The following is a 13100-nucleotide window of genomic DNA, read 5'->3' on the forward strand; positions in this document are numbered from 1 at the left end:
GCTATTGGTATGTGTGTCTCTCTCTCTCTGTGTATGTGTTTTTCTTTTAACGACACCACTAGAGCACATTGATTTATTAATCATCGGCTATTGGTATGTGTGTCTCTCTCTCTGTGTATGTGTTTTTCTTTTAACGACACCACTAGAGCACATTGATTTATTAATCATCGGCTATTGGTATGTGTGTCTCTCTCTGTGTGTATGTGTTCTTCTTTTAACGACACCACTAGAGCACATTGATTTATTAATTATCGGCTATTGGTATGTGTGTCTCTGTGTTTTTGTTTTAACGACACCACTAGAGCACATTGATTTATTAATCATCTGCTATTGGTATGTGTGTGTGTCTGTATGTGTTTTTGTTTTAACGACACCATTAGAGCATATTGATTTATTAATCATCGGCTTTTGGTGTGTGTGTGTGTGTGTGAGAGAGTGTGTGTGTGTGTGTGTGTGTGTCTGTGTGTGTGTGTCTGTGTGTGTGTGTGTGTGTGTGTGTGTTTATGTGTGTGTGTGTGTGTGTGTGTCTGTGTCTGTGTGTGTTTGTGTGTGTGTGTCTGTGTGTGTGTATGTGTGTGTGTGTGTGTGTGTGTGTCTGTCTGTGTGTGTGTATGTGTGTGTATGTGTGTGTGTGTGTATGTGTGTGTGTGTGTCTGTGTGTGTGTGTCTGTGTGATTGTGTGTGTATGTATGTGTATGTGTGCGTGCGTGTGTGTGTGTATGTGTGTGTGTGTGTGTGTCTGTGTATGTGTGTCTGTGTGAGTGTGTGTGTATGTGTGTGTGTGTGTGTTTGTGTGTGTGTCTGTGTCTGTGTCTGTGTGTATGTGTGTCTGTGTGTCTGTGTGTGTCTGTGTCTGTGTATGTGTGTATGTGTGTGTGTGTCTCTGTGTGTGTGTGTGTGTGTGTGTGTGTGTGTGTGTGTGTGTGTGTGTGTGTTGGGGCCAGGTTGTCCCTCTATATTCACCTTTGTAGTTAAACTTCAGGGCCCCGCTCCACGAAGCGATCTTAGCCCTAAGATCACCGTAAGTGTATAGCTACATTATGTACTGACGGTGATCGTAGCACTAAGATCGCTTCGTGAAACGGGCCTAAGATCACCTTAATTGCATAACTACCATATGCACTTAAGGTGATCTTGGGGGGGGGGGGGGGGCGTAACCCAGTGGTAAAGCGCACGCCTGATGCCCGGTCGGTCTAGGATCGATCCCGTCGGTGGGCCCATTGGGCTATTTATCGTTCCAGCCAGTGCACCACGACCGGAATATCAAAGGCCGTGATATGTGTTATCCTGTCTGTGGGATGGTGCATATAAAAGATCCCTTGATACTAATGGGGAAATGGAGCGGGTTTCCTCTCTATGACTGTGTCAAAATTGCCATATATTTGACGTCCAATAGCCAATGATTAATAAATCAATGTGCTCTAGTGGTTTCGGTAAACAAAACAAACTTCTCTCTCTTAAAGTGATCTTAGTGCTAAGATCGCTTCGTGGAACGGGGCCCAGTTGTACAGTTAAAGTTTGTTTTGTTTAACGACACAACTAGAGCACATTGATTTATTATCCATCGGTTATTGAATGTCAAACATTTGGTAATTTTGACATATAGTCTTAGAGAGGAAACCCGCTACATTTTTCCATTAGTAGCAAGGGATCTTTTATATGCACCACTCCACAGACAGGATACTGTCCCCATACTCCTTGGCTTTGATATACCAGTCATGGTGCACTGGTTGGAACGAGAAATATCCCAATGGGCTCACCAACAGGGATCGATTCTAGACCGACCGCGCATCAAGCGAGTGCTTTACCACTGGGCTACGTCCCGCACCAGTTGTACACGGTGACATTGCTTATATTTGTTTGCTTGAAGGGTGTAAGTACGAACGAAGTGCGTGGAGTGACTGCGATTCTTCTACCAACACCAGGAGCCGGGAACTGAGACTGAAACGCGGCAAACCTTCGAAATGTCAGAGCGTCAAGACGATTACAAAACCATGCAAACGGAGACGTTCATCGAAGGGGAAAAGTGAGTATTTTTCAACACAATTCTGTAATTTTTTCTGTAAATTTGGCAAAACAAATACATAACACATAAACGCACGCGCACAGAAAACACATTCCTGAACTAAAACAGGGCCGTAGGGACAGTTACTTAAAGCTGGGTTTATACTTTTGACGCGCATAGGTTTATACTTTACACTCGCCGTAAACCGGCGCATGTCGGCTTAACAATTTCCAGAGTTCAATTGTGTTGAACTTTCAAGATGTGCGCTTGCAAACGCCGGCAATGCAGCCAATCAGGAGTAGCCACATCATTCCACAGCATATAATAGAGAGTTTACTCATTTACTCGGTTTACTCATTCTCTGATTGCGATTTTCCCCGTCCAACCATTGCTCCACAACTGGACAAAGGCCGTGGTATGTTTTATCCTGTCTATGGGATGATGCATATAAAATATCTCCTGCTACTAATGGAAAAATTAAGCGGGTATCCCCTGAAACCGTGTCAGAATGACCATTATGTTTGACGTCTAACAGCCGATTATTAAACAATGTGCTATAGTGGCGTCGTTAAATAAAAACAAACTTTACTTTTAATTATAACTGCAGCAATAGCATTTATGTCAGCCATCTTAACATCTGGTAAAATTAAAATATCTATGTGGAGCCTTGAGAATAAGTCGGTGCCTGCGAGCCTTGATTTACACTTGGGACAATGACGCTAAACACGCGGTCATGTCTGCCGGCGGTCGCCAGCTGACGCCGCCAGCCGGCGTAGCGTATGCTAGCGTATTACGGCGGGTGACAGCGTCAAAAGTATAAATCCAGCTTACCTTGTACGAGAATAGCCACGAAAACAGATGATTGTGAGAAGACAGCATTGCAATTCCATCGGTTACAATGCAATCGGTTGTCCCCGTGGCTATTCTCGTATGAGGCACTAATACCATGTGGCGTCACTTTGATCTCCAAGAAATATGAAAAACTGTGTCATTTTAGTTTAAAGGTGCCCGTTTTGTCTAGGTTGAGAATATCGTGCATGTATACGTTTGTCCTGGTACCTTTTGTTTTATTAATGACCCTGCTAAAAGGTAAATATGAAAAAACTATTCTAAGAGACGGACTACCCCACTCTAGGTACGACCATGTATACCTCTAAAATGCTATGTTTAATCCCCATAGCTTTGTCTAGGTTGACAATATCGTACATGTATACGTTTGCCCTGGTAGCCTACCTTTTTTTGTTTTACTAATGACCCTGCTAAAAGGTAAATATAAAAACAAAATTCTAAGAGACGGACTTCCCCACTTTAGGTGCGACCATGTATACCTCTAAAATACAGTGTTTCATCCACATAGCTTGTATCTATCAACGTGGTCCGTGGAGTGAATGTGATCAGTCGACGAATACCATGAATAGGACATTGACACTAAAACACGGCGACCAGTCCAAATGTCAAAGTATGAAGGCGATACAAAAAACATGCAAACAAAGAACTAAATCAGCTGATGGTAAAGGTAAATATATTTGTTTATAGTAGACCGAAAATATTTATTAGAATTAGATGTGGTTTTCAAATTAACAATTATTATATATCTATCTATCTATCTATCTATCTATCTATATATATATATACACACTGTGCATGTATATATTTTAAAGGGTCTGTCTTGAGCTTGTGGTCATTAAAACAGATTAATCTGCTCACAAAATACAAATTGAAGTAAAACAAAATCTCAATCTTTAAAACTGGTATGCACTAAGATACATTTTGTTTTTAAAACATTTAATTATCGTTTAGTGACGTGCACTAATTGTAAAAGGTGGACGATTTTGACAAAATTGTGCTAGATACAAAGCAGTTGATTACTAATGCCATAATACTTTTAATCAGATACAATCTTATTTATATTTCATTTTTAGAATCATTTCAGTGTTCTTCCAACTACAATATATATATATATATCAGAGATGGGGTAATCGTAATCAGTAATCGTAATCGATTGTAATCGATTACATGTTTTCATGTAATCGCATTCGTAATCGATTACATTGTTTGAGAATGTCATGTAATCGCAATCGTAATCGATTACATTGCTAATGTAATCGTAATCAGCGATTACTTTCATGATTACTTATAATTATTTACTAAACTTAGATGTGTTTAGCATCAACTCCAGTAACAGTGCCTATAGTTAGAAGCAGTACTGGTCAGTCAGTAGAACTGATCTCCCATTGTTTTCTACTCTCATAGTAGAACTATTATTTGCCTTGAGAAACAGGGAATCATAACGTCTGGATTATCAAATGAATGTTACCCAGGGGATGAAGACACACATTCACATAATGGTATCTATCGTGTTTACTTTTACTATAAAACCACTTGAATGAATACAGTGTTCTAGCTAGCAATATATAAAAGGGCGCTGCACCATGCCCCAGTTTTGTGTCCTAATTCATTGCCGTAAAAAAATGAATAATATATATATATATATATATATATATATATATATATATATTTGTTTTTATAATAAAACACTTGCATTCCTCTGAATGCATACACAGCGTTATCACGGGTCTGAATGCAACTAAGAAACGCTTGATTCCATGGGCAGTCATCCTCACCCTGCCGCAGATACAACCACAAATAACGTAACTAATTAAGCAAACACCCAGTTGAAAATAGTCTATCACGATAAACCTTGGTTTATTTTCCTTTAAAATAGCTTAAAATATTAATACGTCTGATAAAAATTCCCGAAAGCTGATTTTAATAGATGTTCTACGAAACGCGGCGCTTCTAATGATACCAAAATAAACACACCCAGACCAAAATACTTGTAATTTTCACCGATACAATTGGATCCTTATAATATGGCACAAAGCAAGCAAAAACTGCAAATCGATTCATTAATAATAGTCATTTTTAGAATGTCAACAATTAAATGCAATGAGCAATTTGTGCAGATATCAATTTAATTATTTATTTACTTGTTTGTTCTTTTCTTTCGTTTTTTATTTCTTCATTTATTGATTTAAAAAAAAAAAATAATAATTAATTTGTGGATGCTATTAAATGGTATACGTTCCACAAAAAAAAAAAAAAAAACCTGTAGTGATCAGACAGTTTGCAATTACTAATTATGGCTTATTTCAATAATATAACAATATATATATATTATGCACTGATACAATAATTATACCTATGGTTATGGGTACCTTTTCGTCAATAATCCAAATTTAAGAATAATAAATCTGGTTTTGGAAACTGATTCCCTCCCTGCAGTATACATACGTTTATAAATGTTTGAAATAATTTAATAAATAATCCAAAATTATCCATTATGTCTTTCAATGAATGAAATCGGCATGTTTGTAAAATAAAGTGCATAACTTCATGGTGGTAACATCATTTCATTATTTGTGTAGATTTGTGGAAATGTAATCATGCTTGCTAGACAATGTATTCACAATCGTAATCGATTATTTTCAATTATATTGTAATCGTAATCGTGACATTCTAAAGTAATCGTAATCGATTACTTTTGTCAAGTAATCGCCCCATCTCTGATATATATATATATATATATATATATATAATTCAGTGGCGGATCTAGAAAATCCATTTAGGGGGGCCCAATGACATGAGGGAACTTTGGGGGAGGTTTGGAGGGGAATAAAATTATAACTGTCGCAAAATATGGGGGGGGGCCAGGGCCCCCTAGATCCGCCTCTGTATATATAAATATATATATATATATATATATATGTGTCACTTCCGGTGCATGTGCAAGTGGGGGCGGGTTTCCGGGTCAAACCCCCTCAATCTGTTTAAGCGAATTTTCTTTTTTGTTAATGTATTTTTCGAGGCAGTAGGTCTCCAGCCCCCTAAAACTTCCAAAAAGTATTATCAATCTCACCAATTTGGTCAGATAATGTGTAGCCATATACAAGTTTCAGTTATAAACCAAACTATGACAAAATCAAGATTCTTTAAAGAATGTTATTTGTTTCTGGTGTATTGAAAATGAAACGTTTGCCAAACTCTTCAGTTCACATTTGATGACTTGGTGACGGACAGCTTAAAGAAAAACAACTGAAGTGAACACTTGTTATTATAGACCAAATTTAATTCACGATTAGTAGATATATAGTGTCATAATATCTGTATAAAGTATAAAGATATGACATGGCATTGAGTGTCAGCAAGGTGGGACTGAATGTAACACAGCTGACCCAACACCATGGGTGAGGCTTTTCCTTGCAGTTATTCTTTCCTGTTGGTGTGATGCCGTATTTCTTTACACCAGTATATATATATATATACTGAACAAAATAAGAAACTTCCGCTAACTTTGCTTGAACATAACTTGATGAAAACAAACCTGGGGAATAATTGTTATATATGCGTTTAAAGAGTGTTCCATGATGCATCGTTTGGTGCAAAAATCATGGCCATAGGTTAACAGAAACTGGGAGAAATTTTGACCAAGTGTGGTAGGGGTTTAAAAAAAAAAGACCCACTTAATAACGAGTATGACCACCTCTTGAAATGACCACTGCAGTGCATCGCAGGCGCATAGAATTGACTAAAAGTGTAGATTTCTGCCTGTGGAATATTGTTCCATTCCTGAATGAGCGCTTGACGAAGTTCGTTGACGTTAGCGGGTGGGTTGGGACGACGCCTCAATCGTCTGTCCAGACTATCCCAGACATGCTCGATGGGGTTGAGATCAGGACTTTTAGCGGGCCAGTCATCAATGAAATCAATGTTATTTGTCCTAAGAAAATTTACAGTGTCTCTAGCTGTATGAGAGGTGGCATTATCATGCTGAAAAATCGAGATGTTGGCGTTGTTATGGAACAGAGGAATGACGTGATGAGCGAGAATGTCATCGCGGTAACGTTGAGCATTTAAATTGCCATCAATGACGACTAGTGGTGAACGATAACCATAGGCAATGGCTGCCCAGACCATGACACAACACCCACCCCCGAAACGATCTCGTTCAAGAACACAACAGTCAGCATAGCGTTCATTTCTCCTACGGTAGACGCGCACCCTGCCATCACCACGTAAAGAAAATCTGGATTCATCCGAAAAAAGAACGGTATTCCAGCGTCGCCGTATCCAACGAGTGTGTACACGTGCCCAATTAAGACGATTTAGACGATGACGTTGCGTTAAAACGCATCCGACGTAAGGACGTCGTGCATGTAAACCGTTCTCCCGCAGACGATTACGAACAGTTTGCCCACCGATTCGGTTATTATGAAGCCCAGGTGTGTTAGCAGCAGTAGCAGTGGCAGCTTGGAATCGATTGCGCAAATGCGTGTTCATGATATAGCGGTCTTGACCACGCGTTGTAACACGCGGACGTCCATGACGTGGCAAGTCGTTGGTGCTTCCTGTCGTTCGAAATACTACGCGAAGATTTGGTATCGCTCGACTAGAACTCCCAACATGTCTTGCAACGTCTTCTGTCGACATGCCAGCATCAAGCATGCCAATCGCCCGTTCGCGTAAATTATTGGGTATTCTTGGCATACTAAAAATGCTACAATGTAAAAAACGGGGTTTTTTTTACAAATTTTGAAGCGTTTTCGTTCACTTGACAACAATGTCAGTAAGACAAGAAAAACAAATTGGCCGAATACTACACGGGACATGTCGAACCATGCATGCACGTGCAAATTGAATTTCACGTTGTCGACGATTAACAGTGCAAAAATAATCGATAAAATTCATTGTTCCCGATAATACAGCTCAAGGCTAACTACCTATATAATTTCATTACACAATGAATTCTTTAACACAACAAATACTATATGTACAAATCAGAAGTTTCTTTTTGTGTTCAGTATAGAATACTAAACGAGCTTGCCTGTCATACCATTTTTATGAAATGAGTGAACAGTTTTGGTATCTGACGAGCGAAAGCGAGTCAGATACCAACACTGTTCAGGAGTTTCATAAAAAATGGTATGCCAGGCAAGTTAGTTTAGTATTTTATTTAATACAAACCAACTAGAAACAAACGGCAACGCAGAGGTAAGCAGATGTCGAGACCTACTACATGTTATTTGTCTACTAACTGGGTCAGCAAGTGATCTACGTCACGCCGATATTACACTAGTTAGATATTGAGTGATTGTTATGACATGAGCAATATCTTACACTAGTGTGTAATAAAGAGCGGTATTAACGCACAGACCGACTACGCACAGGCCTAGGGCGTTAGATTATTATAGGGGGCGGCAAAATCTTGTAAAAAATATTTTATAAAATCGCAGTTGTTTCTTTTTTGTTTTGTTTTTTGTTTTGTTGTGGGATTTATTGTTTTGTTGTGGGATTTTTTGTGGGGTTTTTGCTATGGCCTACATGGTATTATGATTATAGTTTTGGAGGCGTTTGTTGTGGTGCAAAAATATGAATGTCCTTAGGGCACCAAATACATGTCTCGAGTATATGTACAATGAGTTTGTGTTAATAAAACTGTGTTCTTGCAGCCTGCAAGTACCAACGAGCCCCCTGGAGCCAGTGTAACCCAGTGTCCAACACCATGACGCGGACACTGACATTGAAAAGCGGAGACGAGACGAAATGTCAGACTATCAAACAGATCAGTCGGACTTGTAAACGCAGGGCGGCACTCACTGCGGCTAAAGGTAAGAACCAATAGCTGCTCGAAAGGGAGTGGCTTTAATACTAAATTATTGTCTTTCTTTTGATGTTCAGTGAAGGTGCATTTTTCCATAGACAGGGCAGCATTGCCACAATTTTGATGTTCTACAATATATACTGTTTTATAGTAAAGAGTAAAGTTTGTTTTATTTAACGACGCCACTAGAGCACATCGATTTTTTTTAGTTTATCATCGGCTATTGGACGTCAAACATATGGTCATTCTGACACTGTTTTTGTTTTAGAGGAAACCCGCTGTCGCCACATAGGCTACTCTTTTACGACAGGCAGCAAGGGATCTTTTATTTGCGCTTCCCACAGGCAGGATAGCACAAACCATGGCCTTTGTTGGACCAGTTATGGATCACTGGTCGGTGCAAGTGGTTTTACACCTACCCATTGAGCCTTGCAGAGCACTCACTCAGGGTTTTGGAGTTGGTATCTGGATTAAAAATCCCATGCCTCGACTGGGATCCGAACCCAGTGCCTACCAGCCTGTAGACCGATGGCCTAACTGTTTTATAGTGTATCTTTATTGTGCCCGTAGCCATGCTGGCTTTGGTTCGACTAATCATGGGACACTAGTTGAGTCTACAGAAAGCAACTGATCTTACCACAAAAGGTGACCTGGAAATGAGATTTCTACTCTGATGTTTTCTTAGTTAAAGTTTGTTTTGTTTAACGACACCACTAGAGCACATTGATTTATTAATCATCAGATATTGGATGTCAAACATTTTACCATCACATGCGAAAATGTACCACAGGGCATTAAAGACATGATGCATAAATTTGTTGTTGAAAAACTTACTGGGCAACAGTTAAGAGATGAGAGCCTCGTCTTACTGGGCAACAGTTAAGAGATGAGAGCCTCGTCTTACTGGGCAACAGTTAAGAGATGAGAGCCTCGTCTTACTGGGCAACAGTTAAGAGATGGGAGCCTCGTCTTACTGGGCAACAGTTAAGAGATGGGAGCCTCGTCTTACTGGGCAACAGTTAAGAGATGAGAGCCTCGTCTTACTGGGCAACAGTTAAGAGATGGGAGCCTCGTCTTACTGGGCAACAGTTCAGAGATGAGAGCCTCGTCTTACTGGGCAACAGTTAAGAGATGGGAGCCTCGTCTTACTGGGCAACAGTTAAGAGATGAGAGCCTCGTCTTACTGGGCAACAGTTAAGAGATGGGAGCCTCGTCTTACTGGGCAACAGTTAAGAGATGGGAGCCTCGTCTTACTGGGCAACAGTTAAGAGATGGGAGCCTCGTCTTACTGGGCAACAGTTAAGAGAGCCTCGTCTTAATGGGCAACAGTTAAGAGATGGGAGCCTCGTCTTACTGGGCAACAGTTAAGAGATGGAAGCCTCGTCTTACTGGGCAACAGTTAAGAGATGGGAGCCCTCGTCTTACTGGGCAACAGTTAAGAGATGAGAGCCTCGTCTTACTGGGCAACAGTTAAGAGATGGGAGCCTCGTCTTACTGGGCAACAGTTAAGAGATGGGAGCCTCGTCTTACTGGGCAACAGTTAAGAGATGGGAGCCTCGTCTTACTGGGCAACAGTTAAGAGAGCCCTCGTCTTAATGGGCAACAGTTAAGAGATGGGAGCCTCGTCTTACTGGGCAACAGTTAAGAGATGGAAGCCTCGTCTTACTGGGCAACAGTTAAGAGATGGGAGCCTCGTCTTACTGGGCAACAGTTAAGAGATGAGAGCCTCGTCTTACTGGGCAACAGTTAAGAGATGGGAGCCTCGTCTTACTGGGCAACAGTTAAGAGATGGGAGCCTCGTCTTACTGGGCAACAGTTAAGAGATGGGAGCCTCGTCTTACTGGGCAACAGTTAAGAGATGGGAGCCTCGTCTTACTGGGCAACAGTTAAGAGATGGGAGCCTCGTCTTACTGGGCAACAGTTAAGAGATGGGAGCCTCGTCTTACTGGGCAACAGTTAAGAGATGAGAGCCTCGTCTTACTGGGCAACAGTTAAGAGATGGGAGCCTCGTCTTACTGGGCAACAGTTAAGAGATGGGAGCCTCGTCTTACTGGGCAACAGTTAAGAGATGGGAGCCTCGTCTTACTGGGCAACAGTTAAGAGATGGGAGCCTCGTCTTACTGGGCAACAGTTAAGAGATGGGAGCCTCGTCTTACTGGGCAACAGTTAAGAGATGGGAGCCTCGTCTTACTGGGCAACAGTTAAGAGATGAGAGCCTCGTCTTACTGGGCAACAGTTAAGAGATGATGAGAGCCTCGTCTTACTGGGCAACAGTTAAGAGATGGGAGCCTCGTCTTACTGGGCAACAGTTAAGAGATGGGAGCCTCGTCTTACTGGGCAACAGTTAAGAGATGGGAGCCTCGTCTTACTGGGCAACAGTTAAGAGAGCCTCGTCTTAATGGGCAACAGTTAAGAGATGGGAGCCTCGTCTTACTGGGCAACAGTTAAGAGATGGAAGCCTCGTCTTACTGGGCAACAGTTAAGAGATGGGAGCCTCGTCTTACTGGGCAACAGTTAAGAGATGGGAGCCTCGTCTATCAGCCAGACACGCGTGCAGGGGTGAGGAGTGAGCGGGTTGGACTCCAAGCAAATTTACTTTATTCAATGTATTTTCCGACACCCCCCCCCCCCCCCCCCCCCCTAAATTATCAATGCCACCGTCTAGACCCCATGCACAATTACCTGCAAGTAATAGATATAACTAATAGAGCTTCAAAATGATCACAACAGATTCAGTACCACAATTACAAATGTTAATCATCAATTACTAACATGATTTTGTTTTTAAGAATGCAAGTACACGTTTGGCCCATGGAGCAAGTGTATCACGAGTACAAACACCAAGTCAAGAATGTTAAGTTTGAAGAAAGGAGACCCAGAGGTGTGCGAGCAGACGAAAGAGTTGAAAAGAAAATGTCGAAATCGTAAGAAATGTTATTAGTGTGAACTAATAGAAAACATTTACACATTAAAGGGCCCAAATATGTAGTGATCCTCTCTACTAAACTCTTAAATATACTAGGGAAAAGGTAAAGCACTTAATGAGAAAGTTAAAGGGACATACCCTAGTTTTTAAAGACTAAGGCATATTTTTGACTATTATAGCTGTTTTTGGTAACTGAAATCATACTTTACTTAGATTTTATGGTTTAGATTATCGATTTCCGTACATTCGAAATGTTTTTGGTCATCCTGGTGTTTTAATATCACAAAGTGCATTTCTCATATTTTTAAAAATGCATGTGCGTCTGAGAAATAACAGTTATGGAGTCAGGTTTTAGTCTATTTTTAGAGGGTATTTGACCATTTCAAAGTCACAAACTCATGTTTCACTCAATTGTAATTTTATCCAAATGTGTTACAGGTTTGTAGATTAATTAAACTTAGTGTTAATTTTCACGGGTTGAAACCAGGGTCTATCCATTTAATCACGGTCACGTGACAGTGAATGTAATTAATAAAAGCATTTTGGTAATGACACAGATTTTCCTGTCCTGGACGGAGGAGCCAGCCGAGGCCTGCACCTACGCCCACGACAGGCATGCGCCAAAACAGCTTGTTATGAATGTGCACATAAAACCCTATGACCTGACCTAATGACACAGATATGCTAGCAGTTCTGACAAGCAAAGCACATGAAATAAGCTACTCACAATTTTTAAAACAATATCTGCCCCTCCCCCTTCGAAAGGCTACCATAGCTAGTATTGTGGCACTATCACATGGCTGTATCTAGCCTAAAATATGTATATTTTATATATATATATATATATAGAGAGAGAGAGAGAGAGAGAGAGAGAGAGAGAGAGAGAGAGAGAGAGAGAGAGAGAGAGAGAGAGAGAGAGAGAGAGAGAGAGAGAGAGAGAGAGAGAGAGAGAGAGAGAGAGACTGAAGTAGATAAAAAGGTCATTTGCAAACTAAAAAGGACTGTTTTGTAATTTACATATACTCAGGGGTGGGGGACAGCAACTACTTTGCTAGAAACATTCTTTTATCAATGACATCATTTTTAAATCTCAAGAATGTTTGGAAATGAAAGAAATAATTTTGAGAATTAACACGTGTTTATTGATACACAGATTTAAAATCAGGTGTGTTAACAAATAACTGATTTTGCAATGTTTTCTTTTTCAGAATGTAAATACTCATTTGGTAACTGGACCGACTGTGACCCGGACACCCAGACACGGTCAAGAACTAAACTTTTAATAAAGGGAGACAAATCCACCTGTAAACAAGAGATATCATTTTCAAAATCATGTACTAGACCAAATGGAAATGGTAAGTTTTAAATGTTTTAACATAAAATATTCAGTTAAAATAAAAATTAATATAGTATTATATACATTTCAATTGTTTTACACCAAAAGCAAAAAGAAATTTCATAATGGTCTAAATGGCCGATATTTCAAATTCATTTGATGTAAATGAAAC

General features: G+C 40.2%; 1 protein-coding gene across 1 annotated transcript in view; it reads left to right on the plus strand.

Annotated features, from left to right (window-relative positions):
- LOC121370308 overlaps positions 1 to 13100 on the plus strand; it is a 33853-nt gene that overhangs the window by 17178 nt on the left and 3575 nt on the right. Inside the window, exons 8-12 of the mRNA XM_041495448.1 lie at positions 1871 to 2026; positions 3363 to 3521; positions 8515 to 8673; positions 11456 to 11590; positions 12801 to 12947. Coding sequence (XP_041351382.1) covers positions 1871 to 2026; positions 3363 to 3521; positions 8515 to 8673; positions 11456 to 11590; positions 12801 to 12947 — 756 coding nt within the window. The remainder of the gene's footprint in view (positions 1 to 1870; positions 2027 to 3362; positions 3522 to 8514; positions 8674 to 11455; positions 11591 to 12800; positions 12948 to 13100) is intronic.

This window comes from Gigantopelta aegis, chromosome 4, assembly GCF_016097555.1.
Source record: "Gigantopelta aegis isolate Gae_Host chromosome 4, Gae_host_genome, whole genome shotgun sequence".
In the NCBI taxonomy this organism is placed as follows: Eukaryota; Metazoa; Mollusca; class Gastropoda; order Neomphalida; family Peltospiridae; genus Gigantopelta; species Gigantopelta aegis.